The sequence below is a fragment of the Gouania willdenowi genome, chromosome 22 (assembly GCF_900634775.1).
Source record: "Gouania willdenowi chromosome 22, fGouWil2.1, whole genome shotgun sequence".
NCBI lineage: Eukaryota > Metazoa > Chordata > Actinopteri > Blenniiformes > Gobiesocidae > Gouania > Gouania willdenowi.
This window is the reverse complement of record NC_041065.1, coordinates 25,436,086-25,456,135: the sequence shown is the minus strand read 5'-3', so window position 1 is coordinate 25,456,135 and position 20,050 is coordinate 25,436,086. Positions and strand designations below refer to the sequence as shown.

At 38.5% G+C, this 20,050-nt stretch overlaps 1 protein-coding gene across 5 annotated transcripts in view; it reads right to left on the bottom strand.

Moving 5' to 3' along the window:
• Positions 1-20,050, bottom strand: part of eml5 (EMAP like 5) — a 47,951-nt gene that overhangs the window by 11,929 nt on the left and 15,972 nt on the right. For all 5 annotated transcript variants that reach the window (XM_028437692.1, XM_028437695.1, XM_028437696.1 and 2 more), the window contains 20 exons: positions 14,166-14,351; positions 12,798-12,933; positions 12,132-12,333; positions 11,032-11,169; positions 10,675-10,931; positions 10,369-10,581; positions 10,125-10,292; positions 9,118-9,224; positions 8,920-9,038; positions 8,624-8,810; positions 8,332-8,437; positions 8,069-8,162; positions 6,919-7,019; positions 6,630-6,823; positions 5,389-5,500; positions 5,113-5,240; positions 2,864-3,005; positions 2,543-2,695; positions 921-1,052; positions 711-799 (listed from right to left, as the gene is read on the bottom strand). In XM_028437692.1, the coding sequence (XP_028293493.1) occupies positions 711-799; positions 921-1,052; positions 2,543-2,695; positions 2,864-3,005; positions 5,113-5,240; positions 5,389-5,500; positions 6,630-6,823; positions 6,919-7,019; positions 8,069-8,162; positions 8,332-8,437; positions 8,624-8,810; positions 8,920-9,038; positions 9,118-9,224; positions 10,125-10,292; positions 10,369-10,581; positions 10,675-10,931; positions 11,032-11,169; positions 12,132-12,333; positions 12,798-12,933; positions 14,166-14,351 (2,964 nt within the window). The remainder of the gene's footprint in view (positions 1-710; positions 800-920; positions 1,053-2,542; positions 2,696-2,863; positions 3,006-5,112; positions 5,241-5,388; positions 5,501-6,629; positions 6,824-6,918; positions 7,020-8,068; positions 8,163-8,331; positions 8,438-8,623; positions 8,811-8,919; positions 9,039-9,117; positions 9,225-10,124; positions 10,293-10,368; positions 10,582-10,674; positions 10,932-11,031; positions 11,170-12,131; positions 12,334-12,797; positions 12,934-14,165; positions 14,352-20,050) is intronic.

Sequence of the window (20,050 nt, the reverse complement as noted above, 5' to 3'; positions counted from 1 at the left end):
GCTCTCAAACTTCAGTCCCCTAATCACGTACCATTACTTCTCATCACATCCAAAGTTTTCCAGAATATGGAATTCACTTCCTTCTCATGTGATCAAACTTTCCCAGTGCTAATTTAAAAATTCTATCAAAAACCTACTCCTCGGGGCGGTGTTTAGCTCAGTGGGTTGAGCGCCCGCCCCATGTACAGAGGCTATAGTTCCTCACCTGCAGCGGGTCCAGGTTCGATTCCTGGCCTGGGACCCTTTCCTGCGTGTCATTCCCTGCTCTCTCTGACCCCTTTCCTGTCAAGCAACTGTCATATAAAGGTCACTAGAGCCAAAAAAATCCTTTAAAAAAAAAAACCTACTCCTTAATGATTATCCAAACAATGGTTGCTTTTTGTTCTTTTTCTGTTGTTGTTTTTTTGCTTGACTTTTGATGTCAATTCTTTTCTTTTTCCAGTTTTCTGCTTTTTGCTATTTTGACATTCCTTTCTTTAGTCTTGATTTTTTTTTTTTTCTTTTTAGTTAAAGTTTAAATGTTATATTGGGAGCCCTCTTCTTCAAGCCCATTGAAGAGTTTTTGGGTTTTCCCTGGCATGCCACGTAAGTGTATGTATTTCTGTTAATGTCGGTCCATTGTTGGTATTATTATGTTTCATTGTATTTTAAACTGTGCTAAATAAAAAAAGACAGGAAATATAAACGATGTGCCTTTTTTATCCACTCACCTCTGTGGCTGGAATGATCTGCCTTTTGCCACGAGGAGCCTCGAAGAAAAACTGTTCCTTAGCACCAGTGTTGACTTGAAGTAGTTTCCCTGTAAAACACCCGGTGGCCGAACACGATTTTAAATAACCTTGACACCGTAATTTTTCATTCATAGGTGTTTCATAGACATTTATATTATGTGGCAATGGTTTTTATAGGTGCATGATTACCTCTCTTGTCCCAGTCCAGATGGGTGATGTAGTTGAGGCATCCTTTACACACTCCAACTCGTTTGCTACTCATTACGTTGTAAATATCCACAAAGCTGTCTCCAGATGCCACGGCGAGGTACTTCCCAATTCCTGTGCCAAAACATACCAAGCTGCGTGGGTGAGAAAAGGATTTTTTCTCTCTCTCTGATTACCGTCTTGCTTTTTCTGGATCTGTCACACAAAGCTATTACTCTGAGTCTTGTGTTCAACAACATGTGTCAAGGTGGAAGAAGCTCTAGACAGCATGGGGATTTCAAAACCTGTTGACTCAGTTCAAAAGAGGAATCTTGTGTCAGTAAGGAAACACGAGACCAGTGATTCCCAACCTTTTTTTGCATCGTGACCCCATTTCGATATCACGAACCCAAAATTTCTAGAATTTGTTTTTGATCACGTTTGTTACGGTGCTACAAATACAGAGTAGCGAGGATTAGTAACGCATTTTTTATACTGCATTTTATTTGAACTACATTTATGTTGGAGAAAGTGAAACTTGAAGTTTTATACATAAGGTTATTATTATGACATGACAACTGTCATTAGCATCAATTAGGTTCATAAAGGCCGTCATTAAGTGTCGTTCGTTACCCTAACCCTTACTCATTTTTACTTACCCTAACCCGAACCTTCCCCTCTCCATACCAAACCCTAACCCCAGATACCCCCGAAAACCTACTCTTCCCTAACCCGAACCCCAATCCCACCTTTTTCCACTTCACCTTTTATATACAAATCGTAATGATTTATTCTTATGAATTTTTTAATTGGGTAGGGCGATAATCTGGTTTTTAATCGCACAGGAAGCACGTGTAAAATTTATATCCCTACCGAACCTATACCTAATCCCACTAGATCCCTCCACCTAACCAAAAAATGTCAACATAGCTCCAAAGGTGCCATAATTTAGCGAATGACACTTAATGACAGCCTTCATGACACCATATTCATGCTAATGACAGGTAATGACAGCGTAGTGTCAGCCTTATGTGTAAAACGCCAAGTAAAGTGTTACAAGGGAAAGTCATTTTTTAAATAATTTCATAATATTAGAAATGTATTATTATAATTATTAATATAATAATAATAATATAATTAACTACTAATAATGAAGAAATAAAATAATAATAATATATATAATAATATATATATTTTTTTTTACTTGACATTTCAAGCGACCCAATTTAAATTCCAGGCGACGCCACATGGGGTTACGACCCCAAGGTTGAAAAAAACTGCATCAGACTGAAGTTGCAGCACATACCTTTTTTTAATTTGAATTATTAATATTTTTCATTAAAGGTTATGCACAGTACATTCATGTTTCTCTGTAACAGTATAAGGTAGATCAGTCTAGGTTAAAGAGGTAATACAGTAGAGCAGTCAGATTTCTATTCTTTAAATAAATAATTTATCAAATTGAATGTATGGGTAAAGCTCTCATTATCGATTCATTTGATGGATTCTATGTAATATTTACACTCAATGCTGAATGCTGTAAAGTGTGGGTTTGTTTTTTGGAATTTAGATTTATGGATGTACAATTTACCAAGCAAAATGATCAGATTAGTAGCAGCACAGACCTGGAGAGAACCTGATGTCAGTGATGATGTCCTTGCGGTGGTGGAAGGACACGAGGTCCTCCAGGGTGTCAGCATTAACAATGAGAAAGCTGCCGTCATTCAGACCCACCGCTAAGGCTTTGCCGTCGGGGGAGAAGCAGCAGCAGCGACCGCCTGCAGAGAGCAAGGTGTTTATTAAAGCCTCAGGTCAACTGGTGCACATGCCAGATTGGAAAAATATAGATGTGTTATTCTATGTGTGTGTGTGTGTGTGTGTGTGTGTGCGTGTGTGTGCGTGTGTGTGTGTGTGTGTGTGTGTGTGTGTGTGTGTGTGAGACTCACCCTTCCTGAGTTTTCGCACAGCCAGCATGCAGTGGCTGGGTGAGAGGTCCCATATGCGCAGAGTTTTGTCATCGCTGACGGTGGCACACAGTGGGAGGTGAGGGTGAGTGGCCAGGCCCCACACTTCACCCTCCATGTGACCCTACACATACACACAGATACACAAATAATAATAATAATAATAATAATAATAATAATAATAATAATAATAATAATAAAACCTCAATAAAAACTCAAATCTGAACATAATCTTTATCTAAAAATAGAATTTTAATCAGTTTTTACCTTTTTTTTCTCCCAATTACTAGACATTTCAGCCCATTTTAATTCCACGTGAAGTTGAAAAACCACTTAACTCATTCCTTGTTGCTCAGCTATCAAATATATCATCGATCTACATTCAATTACATGGCATTTCTGTTATATGGCTCTTCAACATCACTAAAAAATATCTATCCACAGGTTTTCAATTTCATTCTTCACAGCAACAACTTCTACCAATTCTAAAAATATTGATCTTTTTTTTGACAGCAGAAAAACTCATGTATTTACCTAATTCAAAGAACAGTAAGCCAGTTCTCTAAAGCTCATTTAAGGGCATTTATTGCAGTCACCTTGTTAGCATGTTAAACGGTAAAACAGCAGCCAACCTTCTAGTCTTGTCATGTGTTAATTAATCTCATCAATCAGACAGTGTAATCTAAAGGGCAATCAATAACCTTTTTCTCCATCGGCCTACGCTCAAAGGGAGCCCAGGAGAGCCTGTGGACCACTTAACAGAATGAGAAATCTCTCACGCACTGGTACTAACTCATGTGAGTTTGTCGCTGTTTTTTCTTTAAATACTTCTCGCCCAGTCTGCATCTTTTAGTAGATTTACGATCAGTGATGCTTCTATTGCATCGCTAATTATATACCTTTATAGTATAAAAACAATTAGAGATTTTGAGGCATATCCCCAAGACAAGATAAAAATGTAATAAAATGTTTAGGGGTATATCGGTCCGATATTGGCCAGAAAACAAATATCGGATTTTATCAGACTGCATCTAAAATCTCCGATATAATAAATATTGTTTTTTTGGATATTTTTTTTTCAATATCTTCTTTTTTATTTTTGAAGTTTATTTCATTTAATCATAGAATATTCTTATTCTAAAAGGTTATTTATATGTAATCCATTGGTTTATAATAAATAGGTCTGTTTTTTTTTTTTAATAATCAAGCCTTTTCTCACATTCCACACTACAAAATAAATAATAAAAGTATGTATGTTTCGTGCCAATATCGCATCAGATCGATATCGGTATCGACCAATATGCAAGGCTGCAATGTCGGTTATGTATCGGAAGTGAAAAAGTTGTAACGGGGACATCCCTAATAATGTTCTTAAATTTCACTTACGATTTAGACAAAAGCTGGGTTTGAAATCGCATGCTAACGTACTATTCATACTAAGTCTAACGCTGAAATTAGAATATAGTGCGTTGACATTATATAGTATGAAAAGATTGAGTATGCAAGAAATACCCGGATGTATACTATACCGCAATATTTTTTAAGTATGCACGATGGGCACACTAGTCATACTCAACAGCCCCATGATGCGTTGTGAGCGCAATGTAAAATCATCCTTGGACCGGCTTCAAGCTAAAAATCAAACATTCCCCCTTTTCAAAATAAAAACATCTCTTCTTGTCTTCCTTTAGTTTTTTAAGGCTTTTGTAAATAGGGCTCTTGTTTTGAAGTTAAGCGTAAGTTTTGTCAGCAACACACTGGCGGGTTTCCTAAAATCTCTGAAATGTGTTTCCGTGACTTTTAATGGATCAAATGAGCACATGTTGATATTCTACTTGGGAATGGTCATCATCCTGATCCTCCTAACCATACTTATTGTTTATAGTAGATGCTATATACTCATTGAGTTTGTAGTATATAGTACGGAGTGTGCCATTTTGAACACAGTTTACGTTGAACATAAACTTTTACATTCAATAATTGTTTGTGGTGCATACTTTAAATTAGAAAATTTAAAGGTACACGCAAAGCTGCAGCCTCAGCTGCCCTATAATAGTCAAATCATTTGGCCATTTTTAAAAAATAACTATAGCTTTCAGCCTATCCAGCTGTGAAGAAACTCAGACCCTTGTAAGTTTCTTGTACTTGATGGTGAAACACAAAACAAATTAACAGACTCTAAAGTCCTATTTACTTTTACAGTAAGTGTGATAAGCTTGTCGTGGTCTCACCTGCACCAGCAGAGTGATGGGGCCACTCTTGTCCACCTCTAAGATCTCTCCATTCTTGGTTCCAACAAGGATGTGGCCGTGGCCGAGAGATATGGCACGAATCGAGGGGTTGTCCTCCAGGAGCAGCCCTGCAGAGGTAAAAGAACACAGAAACCTTCTAGTGAACCAAACTACCTTGATCTTAAAAGCGTTGACTGTTTTATATGGATTTGCATAGGCATTATTGGATAAGATAAGAGCACATCAAGGACAAAAGCATCAGAATAGCCTTTTTACCTTTTGAGCCTGGAGCGAGAACTGCTCGTTTGATAGCGTACGTCTTCAGGCATCTCTCAAACGTGTCATCCCACAAAGCCACAATACCGTCTTTTCCTCCCGTCACAAATCCCTGGAGGAACAAAACATTGCCACAATAAAAGCTTTTGTACATTCGCAACACCTACACATCACAGGGCCAACAACACGGCAATCATACGAATAATTTACCTCTAAAGACATAACGAAGACAAAAACACACACAGCACTCCACTATATAAATCGAACTCCAGTTAGGTTAGTTAACCCAAAGCAAGTCAAGTTAAGCTAAGTTGAGTTGAGTTCTTTTATTTTGTCACATATATTTCTGGGTTTAAGGACCTGATAAGGTTAAGGACTTTTCCTTTATCTCATAAAATAAATGAATAATAAATCAACCTAACTAATGACCATTAGGCTTAAAATATAGACCTAAATAAAAAAAAGACAGCATTAAAATAAAACATGAACATTAGATAACTATCCATCCATTAATTTTCCAGCCAGCTTGCATTTAGCAACTAAAATTCTAAAAATTATCTTTAAAAATGTGAAAAAACGCTTGTATAATAATTTTACTCCAGTAATTATTATTATTGTATTTGGCTCTTAAAGAAGTTACCCAGTTACACAGGAATTAAATATTATTTGGCAGGATTTACAGATTGAAAATCGAAACAAAAAAACTCTCTTTCGAAATAGTAATGGTATAGACCAGTGTTTCTCAAATGGGGGTACGTGGTGGCACAACAGGGGGTACTTGAGAGAGAGAAAGTGTAAAATTTACAAATTAAACCACTAAAAATATGGGGTTTTATAATGTTGTTTTTTTTTGTTAAAATGATAATCATAATAATGATGATGGAAATGATTGTGTTTAGAACATTAACTGAAAATACAATAAGCTAGTTTTGGTCCAACACCAGGATGACCAAAAGTTATAAAAAAACTATAGAAATTAATTTATTCAGTTCAACTCAATTTAACTTTATTTTTCTAGCACCAATTACAACAATAGTCATCTCATAGCCCAAAACCCCACAATGACATTCTTTAAAATGTGTGTTATCACTCAATATTCCATCATTATGCTCTATAGTTGTTTCTAAATAGTTTTCTAAGCAAAGTGTTGTAATTGGACAAAGGGGGGTACTTGGATTCAGAAATAAGAGAAAGGGGGTACTTTGGCCAAAAAAGTTTAAGAACCACTGGGATAGACGTACCTTTTCTAGCGCGTGCACACTAAAAACAGGTCCGTCATGAGCCTTGACAGTCTTCATCAGAAACATGTCCCTCCATATACAAATATCCCCCGCGCATGTGCCTGAGAACACCATCTCCTCCGACCAGCCGTACACAGCACACATCATCGTCTCCGTCTTCCCCATGTTCCCCTTGCGCCCAATTAGGCCTCCACCTGAAAGATGGGGAGTGGGAAAGCATGTCACGACCATGTCACACTGGTGCTTGTTCCAGAAAAGTCAAGAGAAGAGAAGAGAATGGAGGTCTCACCAGCTTTGTGCCAAAACTTGATGTGCTTCACACCAGCTGTGATGAGCTTGTCAGGAAGGTAGGGGTTTATTTTGATGACAAATATCTTTTCTTTGCTTCCCCTGGAAAAGCAGGTGAACAGTGTAAAAATGTGTAGATTTTGTCTATAATAATAATAATAATAAATATATCTTTAGCATTATACCATTCCTGAGAGAAACTTTTACTGTATGACGGAAGTCATCCAAGCCATTATATCAGGTGGTTGTAGTTGTAAGATTTATAGGGGCACATATATGGGCTTCTGAAGCTTTATTTCTAATTTCTAAACCTTAATACTGTATTGTACTGTAATTAATTTAATTTGAAGAAAGCCAAAATAGAAAAACACATTAGATTTGTTTGCAATGAATCAATGTCAGACCCAACCCAATCAGTCCTTCCAGATAGTAATACAGTCTGTATATTCAATGTTTAATTATTTTATTAAATGTTTATTAAAAAGGTTTTTTTTAAAAAAAAAAAAAAAAGAAGGGTACAACATGGTATTATTATTATTACACTTCTGTCTGATTAAAACACTACACTATTATTATTATACTACTAAACAATCCAAGTTTATTTTGTCTTCTTTTTTTAAAATATTATGTTAAAGTTTCATTTATTCAGACTGCTTTTTTCAGGAAATGTAGTTTGAAATTTACTTTAATGTCTTAGCATGTTTTGATTGCCAACTGTCAGTCTTCCTCAGAGGCATCTATTGATCACTTCCATGTGTCCTTCTGGGCGAGGCCAACTTGAGGGTTCTGTCATGCTGGCCACGCCCCCTATCACCCGATGAAGAAGAACGTCCCAGGTCAGGAGGTCAAAATAAAACAAAATTTCAATTCCCTGTAAAAAAGTTGTCTGAATAAATCAAACCTTACCATATTAATCCAAGTTTAATTGTGAACATGATGCTGGACAGTTAAGGCCGTGAGTTAATCTCCCAGGAAATAGATTAATGGTAATACCTGTTAATTAAGCAGAGGTCGTGCCCCCTCGCTTATCGAACTTAGACCTGCTCACCACTTTACTTCTCATGTATAATTGCCCATATCTAATCTAAAGGTGTTTAAATTATATTATTGTGTACTGAGCTGTGTAAACCATGAATTACACCAGGACTCACCGCATGGCCGACAGCTTCTCCCCCTTCCTCCAGTCCCACAGTACAATGGTGTGATTTTCATCCAGGCCCACCGAGGCCAGTCGCTTCCCATCAGCTGTGAAGGGGAAACTCATTGAGTTCAGCACAGCTTTGGTTCACTATGTTAGATATACGGCAGACCAACACTATACAATTCTATATCAGGTCAGTTAGTAAAGAAAAGACAAGCAGGTTTGTCTCACAGCAAAAAGAGACAAATTAATATCCTTGGTTAATAGCTTTACCTGAAAAGTCAAGGGCACAAACTCCAAGATTGTGAAAACCCTTTAACACAGATATTGGCTTTAACGTTTCTGTGTCCCAAATGTGGATTGAAGACTCTCTGCCAACCTGAAAAGACAAAAATCATTCAAAGAACAAAGTCTAAACATTATCCATCCATCATCCATCCATTCGATGCTCAGAATGGTTAGTAAACTTCCATAGTTCACCATGAAAGCTGATTTTCGAAGTCAATAGTCAGCTTTATCTAAATACGAACTGTGTTAGGGCTCCGTTTCCCGTAATCTCACTTACCTGGCCAGTTGCTACAAAGTCCTTCAGTGGGTGGATAGCCAGGCAGAGGATGTCATCATCATGGCCCATGTAGAAACGTTGGGTGTTCTGTTGTCGGTTGTATACAATCCCAACGGCAGCTATGTGATAGACTATCTCTCCAGTCTGTGTGTAGAACAGGTTGCTCCTACAATCGTAGCCCCTGTAGCTGCAAACAAAACAACAGATGGTTTGATGTTCAGGAAACCAGACAGTGAAATGGGGTTTTATTTGGTCATAAAGCATGAAGAAACTGTAATTGTCTCATTACTGCTTACCCATGAATGAAATGAAGCTTTATTCCACTGGCCGGTGGTTTTTCTCTCTTCTTCATGGCCGTAGCTCGGTGCTTTTCTTTACATTGCTCTTTAAGCTGAGGTAGATCTTCTTTATAAACCTGGAGGTGTGAACAAGTTTAACATGGAGGTTAAGAGCTCATGTAATGTGAGTAAAGATGGAAACAGTGGAATTCTAACCTGTCGACGGTAAGTGTGCTGCGTCTCCTGCTCGATTTCTGAGTCCATCTCCGGCACATCCGACTGATCGGAGTCCGACTCCTCGCTGTTTGAGTCGGCCAGGCTTTCTGTGGGCAAAACAAGGTTACATCACAGCTTGAAAACATAAATCACCACTGCTTTTAAACCTGACATGAAATATCACACAGAGAACAGCACAAACTCCTCTTCTTCACCAGGAGTGGAGGTCAAACATGCAATAAAACTGGGACATCTCTTCCTAACGCCAACAAGCTTGATGGAGGCAAAGCTTGAGACTGATGTCTAAAATTGCTGACACAGCACAGAGTAGCCGTGCCAAGCCAAAGCAATAAGCAGAACTGGATGTTGAGAGCGAAGACTCGTAGGGTCCATTAGGAAAATTAAAAGGAATGGCAGTTAGTGGGCACTTTAATTCTAGAGAACTACAACCCGTTTCTGGAAAGAAAAAAAACTTGGCTAGACATTGACAATACAATTACACTTTACAGGCTTTGTTCCTCTAGTTTGTATTTTTTCTGTGGGAATCTTCTGGGCTTTATGTTTCATTTTCCTGCCCAGTTGCTTGAGTTAAATTTCTCTCTATAAATTACGTTGATTCTCAGTGTTACAGTTCAAATCATTGTGGGGCTCTTTCCCTGTTTGCATTGTGTTGATGTTTTATTGTAGTTCCTGTGTTGTTTGTGGTAACTCTGTGTTTCTCAGAGTCTCTGTCTGTTTTATAGTCCATTCTTTTCGATCAAGATGACTGCAAGAGAGTGTAATGCGGTTTGTGCATACTACATCTTGTAGGCTGGAATACTATAGTTCCCTACAGGAAAATTGGTGCAGAAGATAAACTAAATTGTGAGAAAAATCAGCCCTTTGTAAGTGCCTTGTTAGTTGCAAAAGATTTGGTGTATGCGATAAAATTTCATACAACATTAAACCCCAAATACCATTAAGGGTTTAAAAAAAAGGTATTGTAGAGAAGAAGTGTGTATTCTTACCTTGTGGTGCAATATGTAGAGCCTCCTTTGACTTTCTTTCAGGTACAAACTTCCATTGAAACACAGAGTGGTCAGCACCACCAATGGTGATGACCCACTGGTAGTCATGTGACCATCTAGCGTTGGTGATGTGGGCTGAGTGACCTAAATACTTTTTAAATTTTGCACCTGGTGATGAGAGAAAAACTAATCAGGAGCAGAAAACCTGATTACATTTTATACAGAGAGGTGAGGCCATGATTACCTTTTTTTACACATGGATATCGTAAAAGTTTGACTAATCCATAGTCATCTGCTGTTACTAAGACTTGGTTGTTAAAGTTGGCATCCACCGAGTTGATCTCATTGATATCTGAGTATTTGGGCCATATGCCATTGACTTCAGCACCCAACACACATGTCCACGAAGCCCACTGCACCAGCTTCAACTCCTCTCGGTTGGTCACCTCCTTCCCACCTCAACAAAGCAAAGAAACACTTGATCTCACAAAACCGCCCACGTTTGTGTTACATCCCAAACACACAGAACGCTCGACAGGCTTGTGATTACTTGGCATCCTGTAGAAAAGCCTCTTGCTGCTGCCATCGTTGGTCTGCAGGTACTTGCTGTCCGTGGACCAGTCCATGTGCGTGATGAAGCTACTGGAGCCGACGCACTCGCCTACTTTCTTGTACCTCTGCACAACGCCGTAAATGTCCACCGAGTTGTCATTGGAGCCGACAGCTAAGTGAGTGCCATCCGGGGAGTACTTCAGCTCGTGGATGGCTTCTTTCCTGTCCTTGATGTGGACAACCTCTGTCATGTCTCTGGAGAGACGCACACAAGTAAAGCTCAGTTGAATAACTGAAAGGGACACAACATAATCATCTCGAATCAAATGTTTCCCTTTTTGAAGAGTGGGCCCACCTGACTCTCAGAACAGTAAACGAGCCGTCCTTCATTCCCAACGCCAGATGAATTCCATCAGTGCTGACAGCCGCACAGCGGATTGGCTCCTCCATGTTACAGCGAGCTATCAGGGCGTGATCTATAAGGCTCCATATCCTTTAGACAGCAAGGGGGAAAATTCATAAAGAAGCTAAAACATTACAGGTCTATTAAATGATGAGATTGCATAACAAACAAGATGCTAGCAGGAGTATTTATGTGCTTTCACCATTCTTGTTTAAGTTTCCCAAAATTATAAATGTTTTATTGTTTCACAGTAAATATCAGGGGTGTGCATTGCCATGAGAAGATACGATACAACCCGATATGTCCCAATACAAAGCAATACGATATAAATCATGATACATCGTAATATCAATAATTACAAATTTCACCTTTACAAGTACAAAATGGTATAAAATACAATTTATTTACGTTTTCTTTTAAAACTTGCAAGAACAACAAAATGGTAACTAACTGTAATTCAAGTACCAATATCTAAAACAAGTGACATGTTTATCAAACTGTACATTTTTTGCTTCTTCAAAAGATTATAATTCTGTTACGTTATTAAATCAATAAAATAAAAAACTAAACATAAATCTAGAAAAGTGCCCAGTTTGTTTTATGAAAATAAAGTGCAATTGACTTCCAAGTTAAAATGCATTGAGGAGTGAAGTAGTTTAACAAGGACACTGACACCTAGTGACCGGGCATTTACGTGCTATGCATATGTTAGCATAACTAAAAATTGATTTGGACATTTTTTTGGATCGATGCGATAATCGCGCTGTGAAATATTGCAATATATCGCCAAATCAATTTTTTTTCTTACACCCTTAGTAAATACAGAACAACAGAGTCACAGATACTTTGTTCCATTAGTATCAGCTGGGAAAGCCCGTCTCCATACAACTCTTCACTTAACGGGTCAATGTGACATGGAGCAACTTCATGCTCACTGTGATACTATTGTCAAGCATCTGATAGGAACGTTATTTTTAATGCTGTTCAGTTTAGTGCTGAAACAATGATATATAATGTTATTCATCTTTTACTAAACAGCAAGAGATTACTACCTGACTGAGCGATCATCACTACCCGTCATGGCCAGAGGCTTCGTGGGGTGCACGGCCAGCGCCCACAGCTCACCCTCACAGTGGCCCTGCATGATGAGGAAGGGCTTGTTGCGGTCGTGGACCACTATCTCAAAGATCTCACTGTCCTGTGTACCCACAAGTATGTGATCACCCCTCCAGCACACGCTTCGCACAGAGAGTCCTACCAAGAGAAACAAAACATCAGCAAAGTAACTAAAACAATCAAATCTATCTATCAATCTATCTATCTATCTATCTATCTATCTATCTATCTATCTATCTATCTAGCTATCTATCATGACTATTACCCACCTTGGATATTGTTCCATATACCTACTGTGAGGTGTAGGATAACAATTTAGGGAAATGGAAAAATATGTGGATATTTTATTAAGTAAACTGAAATCATAAAACATGTGTCACATTCAAGGCCCGGGGGCCCAATCGGGCCCTTCAGAGCATCCGATTCAGCCCTACGCAGAAAGTGAAAATGACAGAGAAAACTCATTGTGTAAAACTCTGAATTTTTCCTCAAATGAGTTTGACACCCCTGTCATAAAACATGTCTTCTCTACAGCTACACAGATCTCAGAGAGAGTGCAGAGACTACAGTGTTTTCTGAGGAAGGATGCAATTTGACATCACCTTTATATCCTTGCTCTGTTTCCCTGAGATCAATGACAGTAATTGGTTTGAAGTTGAGATCCCACAGCCGGACGCAGCCATCCCGACCCCCAGTGGCGAAGCCCTCCTCACAGGCATTCATGCTGAAGATCCCTGACTGGAGGAAATGACAGGCTGTCCGTGAGGATCGGCACAATTACTGAGCAACAACAATATCAACTATGGGTTTAGAATGAACTGAAATGCATCTCGATGAGGCATTTATAAGGCTTTCCTAGTTACAAACATGATATCAGGCTATTAGGATTAAAGCACACTGACCAACACCAAAGTAGGGGTCGTATGAATCTGAGGCTAAGATCCTGTGGTCGTGGCCCTTCAATATGAAAGGTTCTACAGATAATGTCTGGAAATCATTTTTTATCTTCCGCAGATCAATCCCTTTATCATAGTCAAGTCAAAGTCAGCTTTATTGTCAATTCCACTATAAGTTCAAGACATGTAGAGAATCAAAATAACCGTTCTCTCTGCCCCAAACTTTTACAAACACAAAAATGTAGAATATATAAATTATAAAGCCAGAACAACAACAAAAACAACACAAGTATTTACAATATTTACAGTGGGAGTGCAGGTACGAATATGAAAAAAATTAAAATATAAATATATCTATGTAATTATATAACTATAACGATCTATCTTCTTGCTTTTAAATATCTTCATTTATTAAATATTATTCATGTTCACTTAATTTGCTTTTACCATTCATACAGTCATGAGATAAAAGTCATTTACAGTTTGATTAAATTCACAACAATTACAGCATGATTAAAGGACACTACAATATTCATTTGATTTAATTTAACTCCATTTTGGGGGGGTTGTTGTATCAAATTCCACATTTTTGGATTTTAATTAATTTTATTTTGGCTAAAACTGCATTTTTGGGTTAGTGTAATAGAAATAAAACACACACACACACACAACTTTAAACTTGTTGATTAGTTTGTGTTGCTGTAGACATGAAAACTAGTGAGTAAATCATATCTATTGTTAATGAGAAACTCTACAATGACTGAGAGATAGAATAAGCACAGAGAAGGCTCTTGTAGTGTATTTAGTGAGAGATTTGATAGTACAAAAAAAGGAATAACTAACATGTACTGTAGTCTGTAGTTATCGTCCCCTCCCCCACTCGCCATCCCCTCACCCAGCTGTTGATCCCATAGATATAATTTAATCCTGTGGAGCAAAAGCCTGATCCCTCTCCCCAGGGCAGAAACAGGGCCAGCATGCAGGGCTTTGATCGTGTGTGTGTGTGTGTGTTTGTCCACATGCCTGTACTGTGACGTTTGTCTATAGGGTGCAGCAGGGTGCTATTACACTTACCCCGTGAGCGCCTTGCACTGTCCTCATGAGGTTCACCCCTTTCCACACGTAGATGTCACCGTTCAAAGCACCAGAGTAAGTCACCTCGTCCTTGGCACAGGCGAGGCAGAGGATGGTTTGGAGATCTCCCGTTTTGCCAAAAACACCACGTTTTGGTGTGAGGGCATTACCGCATAAGCTCCAAAACTGCAAACACAAACAGAAGGAGTGAAAGAGCATAGCAGCTAATAATCCTCTGTGTAATCCTGCCCTAAAAGGGGCAACTATGCTGCATTGTAAGAACCACTGACTAGAAATCAGGACCGTTATATGCAGCTTCTTCTTATATTAACAACCCAAGCAGAGCCTATCTCCTGCAGAGGGCCAAAGTTACAACCACCTGATCAGCATGCACAGACATAGACGGAACGCACACATACTCATTATTTATGTATAAGGTCTTTGAGATGCACAGGCATGGGCTCGTCTAGGAGCTAAATCCATCAAAGGTTGGGGGAGAGTGTGAAAAAAGAGACTGTCCGTCTGCATGGAGATGAGATCACAGAGTGCAGGGGTATCGTGAAAGTAACGGATTTCAGGTACTCGCGTTACGTAATTGAGTTAAGTATGTTTTAAAAGAAGTAAAGTAATTAATTACATTTCTACACCCAACCGTTACTGAGTAAATTATTATTTTTTGTTTTAAAATGATCAACGGACATTGTGAAACTACAAAAAAAGAAATGACCAGACGACAATCAAATGCATCAAATCAAAGCCGACCAGTCAGATTAAATGTAATGCACGGTGCCAAAACAGCCTTGAATGACCTCCATCACCAGAAGAAGAACTAACCTACTGCTTCTTGTGTGGACCGAAGTCATGGCACTATTTTAGAGTTTATAAATGTAGCTACACTTAGAGCCTAATCATTTTATTTTATATAGATGCCTTTGTGGAAAATGAATTACCAGTAAGTTCAAATTGCACAAAATTGGATCTGTTCCTTTTTAGGTTAATACATGAGATGTTTACTGTGGGCAAGATTTATTACCAAAAATATTACTTTCACAACTATTTAATTGAGCTACTTTTTACTTGTACTTGAGTATTTTATGTATGACTTACTTGTACCAGAGTACAATTACAATCAAGTAACAGTACTTCTACTTCAATAGGATAGATCAGCACTCTTTACACCTATGGCCATTGGTATGTGAAACCAAGACAGACCATCATGGTCAAGAGGCAGAAAGGCAGTGGTTTGTGAGGATTGCCTTCACATAATTTAACATTTTGTTAAACGGAGAGCATATTAGCTATTTTTTTAGTGACATTCTGTAAATTTTAATCTTAAATTAAGAGGAACACCTTGTCACAGCTTAAACACCAGCTGTCCTCATTGGTACATCTGCTGTTTGCAAATAGAAATGGTCGATAATCAGAGGCCGACATCACAGTTGAGCTCCTGACTAAGATTTAAGCAAGCAAAGTATTGTAGTGAAGATCTTAGGTGTGTTCATATGGTGGATTGTGAACTTGATGGTTGAAAAGAGTAAACTACACGGGCAGGTGGAGAAGTGAGTAATAGGTCGCGTCCTTCCCTGTTGTGAAAGAAGCGAGGATGGATGCGGCGTGACTGCACATCCCTCCCTGCCCCACCACTGATAAGGCAGGGAGACACAAGCGCTGGCTAATCCCCACGCTGCCAAATTACTGAGAGGAGATGAGATGCTGGAGGGGTTTACGATGCAGTTGAGAGAAGGAGGGAGCAGGGAGAGGACCGGATTGCTGAAAAGATCGAAATCTACTAAAGAATAGAAAGAAATCCACCTTGTCTCTTCTTCTCGTTTTCTTAAAAACCTTTTTATTTTGTTGGTTTTGTATTTTCTAGAGATCCTTGATAATAGTATTGACTTTTAATGCAGGATCTATAATATCTGAAAAATCCCCTTTCAAATCCTTCTATATAAAATCCTATAAAGCGGAAGTGTGGAATTGAACCATTTTGATTGTGCTGTTATCCAAAGTCCTTTCTGCATCAATTTAATGACATCTCATACTCGTTTATAGCTTCCCCAACACAAAGAAGTTGTTCTCTATTGTAGGCGGTGCCAGACTGTTTCTCATTTGAGGTATAGATACTAATGTCAAACACAGAAAATGTGGAATAGTTGGAAAAGTGTTTTTTTTCTCCACAGTTTGACAGAATATAGGAAAAAACTGACTGTTTTAAACCTTTCTAGCATAAGAGGTAAACAGATATGAAACAATGCTACCCTGCAAAACTATGCTGGCTGTTTTAAGGTAGACATTTAATCATGGGGAGAACATGTAAACTTCAAGCAGAATGGTTCCAGGACCTTCATTCTGTTTGACCCCACCATAATGCTGCCCTGTGTTAACTGCTGCACTCACAAAGGTTAAATATTTTAAAGCTGGCTGAAGGGAAAACTAGAAAAGTCGGTGGTAGCTTTGTCGAAAGAAGAAAAAAAAAAAAAATCCATCATCTCTATTCTCTTCAAATCACATGGAGCTGAATCCCACCTCTGGGACATCTGGGGGGATTTGTGCCAGAAAATAGAAACAAAAAGCACTTTGGTTTGGCTTGAAAAAGGCATCATACACATTTTCATTTTCCTGCACAGTTTTAGATTCAGTGAAACTTATTCTATATTGACCACAGCCCATCCACCTGGAGTAACAAGAAGATCATACTAAATTCTAAAGAATAAAAACTAATGAAAATAGAAAAACAACATCCTATTGAACGTGATTCCAGTCTCCACAATCACATTAAATGATAGTAAATGATGTGTCAAAATAAGACTATGGTACGTGTATTTAGAGGTAAATTAAAAATATTGCTGAACAATATCAAATCAAATTATTTGTTTTTCATCAAATAAAACTGTAAATATTATATTTGGTTATGATAAACTAAATCGAAGAATCAAAAATACTGTTCAATCTGGGAGAAAAAAAAAATCCCTGTTTCTTGGGAAAAACACAGTTTCAATTTGAAGTCAAAGTGTATTAAATTGGTCAAAAAAGAGTTATCAAACCCAGCTAAATGCTTGTATCACCTTACAAAAATATGCAAGGATGAATGGTAAGCTAAACGCCTAATAGACCCATTTCATGTGACATATGATTACTAAATTAAGTGCATGCGCGTGCGGGCTAGGTGCAAAACAACCGGAGAACTGCATTGTACCAGCATCGGCACGCGATTAAAACACATTTGTTTTCGTATAAAAACCACACAAAGCCATCGTGTTGCATTGTTGATTGCACAAATAGAAGTACCAACAATCCAGGACTTAAATTCACAACATATTGGCTGGTGGGCACCATTTTCAGAAGAATAGACAAGACTGATGGTTGCGTGCTATCAAATAGCACTAACACACACACACACACACACACACGGACAGAGCACTGAAACATTCCAGATAAAGTAAAAATCAGCCGGTTTATGATAGAAATAAACAGCATAAAGTTGCCAAATAACCACGTTACGTTTGTTCAGAAACGATTGTGTCAACGTAATCGCTGCTGAGGTGATGGTGCATGGGAGCGGATGGAGCAATATCTCAGCCTGGATCCGGTAAAAAGTGACCATAAAAAGCTGTAAATGGACTGACATGCAGACGTGGGACAGTGAGGAGGAGACTTAATGTAGAGATGGAAACTCATCCATTGAAACTGATCAGAATACGCGGAAATACATGGAAACCTTCTTTAACAGGAGTACAGCAGCCCGCCTACCTGCCCGTTTATAACAAGTAGTTATAATCATCTCGAGACTTAATGTTTTTAGGTTTTCTTTCTTATATACACTGGGTTTTTCTATCAGATATGTATAAATGTCTGGCCATTGAACAGGAGCCCACATCGGATGACCACTCGTTTTCAGAAATGCTGCATGGGTCCCACAATTGTTTACCTGTGCCTAAAGTGAGTTTACTTAAAAAAGCAACTGCATCCTCAGGTGACAAGCTTTCTACATACTTCAAACTATTTTCGAGCCTTAAAAGCGATTTTTCGATTTTGCAAGCGTCACATACAGTATGTAAACAACATGGTTCCTGCACCGAGTATGTGCGAGCGCATCAGTCACGTGTCTCGTGTTTGTCCACATTGAAATGGGTCTATGGGACGCTCGGAGGACAATCGTTTACACAACAACACTACAGCATACAGTGTGCTGACGGTGTGTGTCCTCACAGAACACAACAGTCAGCACAACTGTATGTCAGATACATTGTGTCTATGCTGCCCTTTCATTGCTTTCATGTCATGTCAACTTCAAAGATAATATGTGAACCATGTGAAATTAAACAGAAATATTGAAGGACTAGTAGTTCATGGGGATGTTACCAGAGAAATGTAAGAGTAAAACGCAGAGGTGAAAGTAATCGAGTTGCTTTTATAGGAACTTGTACTTTTTTTAACTATATTTCTAAATCAATCATTTCACTTGTAGTTATGTATGTTTTAAAAGAAGTAAAGTGATTCATTACATTTCTACACCCAACCATTACTGAGAAAATTAGTATTTTTTTGTTTTAAAATGATCAACAGACATTGTGGAAGTACAAAAAATGAAATGACCAGACAACAATCAAATGCATCACATCATAGCCGACCAACCAGATTAAACGTAATGAACCGCACCAAAAAAGCATTGAATGCCATTTATTTTCTCTAGCCTACTGCTGCTCATGTGGACCGAAGTGAATAATGGACGGCATCTTTCTGACATTTAAACATAAGAAAGGCGACAGTATCATAATGCAATATAAATTTTGCCTACCTTTTTTAAGTTCAAGCATGCTACGTTTGGTGCATCCTCAGCCTGCCCTTCCTCCCTCTCGTCTGACACACCTGATTCACATAATCACGTAATCAGGTGGAGAGGGATGAGGAGCCGTTTAAAAAGGGCTGAGAGGACCTGAAGGAGAGGAGTAGATCTGAGAAAACTGCCATGGGTGTGAAGAATGCTGCGAAATACTTGGGGGTTAAGGACGTATGAAAAGCGCCAGATCCAAGAAACGAACAAGAAGTCTTTACAGTCATCTGTGTTGTCTTCAAAATTGAAAGAAAAACTAAAGTATGTATTTCCTACAGTGGAATGCAAAAAGCCTGTAGGCGAATAGCATCCATCGTGGTTGCTACCAGCTCCTGGGGTTGATGTTTCCTTGCATGGAAAAAATAATAAATATAAGGGAGATAGTGGACAGCTTGCAATGAGATATATAGATGATTATTATGGTTATGTGCAAATCTTTACAGATGGTTCGAAGGATCCAGAGTCAGGAAAAGTTGGCGTGGTGTACGTGATCCCAGAGCATATGTGATCCCAGAGTTTGATATGACATCAAGTGACTGATCAGTGTAATCGGCTGAGCTGATAGCAATTATGGTGGTATTGCAATAGGTGTCGCAGAATAAGCCGCTGAGAGTGATAGTGTGTACAGATTCACCGTCAGCTTTAGAAATTTTAAAATCGGGTAAAGTATGTGAAAGGTATGATCTTGTATGTGAAATATTGATTCTTCTTTACGCTATTCAAAATACAGGGTCTCATGTTAGATTTGTCTGGGTCCCAGCTCATGTGGGCCTCGGTGGGAATGAAGAAGAAGCAGACGTGTGGGGAGTTTCTTCTGCTCCTCACTCGACATTTTGTAAGTTTGTTATTTTAATTTGGGCTGGAGATTTCTGGTAGTCCTGCTGTTTTGTATTTCTGTAGATTTAGTGTTTTGTACCTTTTAAATAAATCGTGCAGCTCTAGCGTCTTTTATGCGCCTTTTCACAGGACATCCTAGAGGGGGCCGCAACAATATGTGAGATGTTTACTGTATACAAGTGAAGCGTGACAAGAAGTATTAACAAAAATAAAC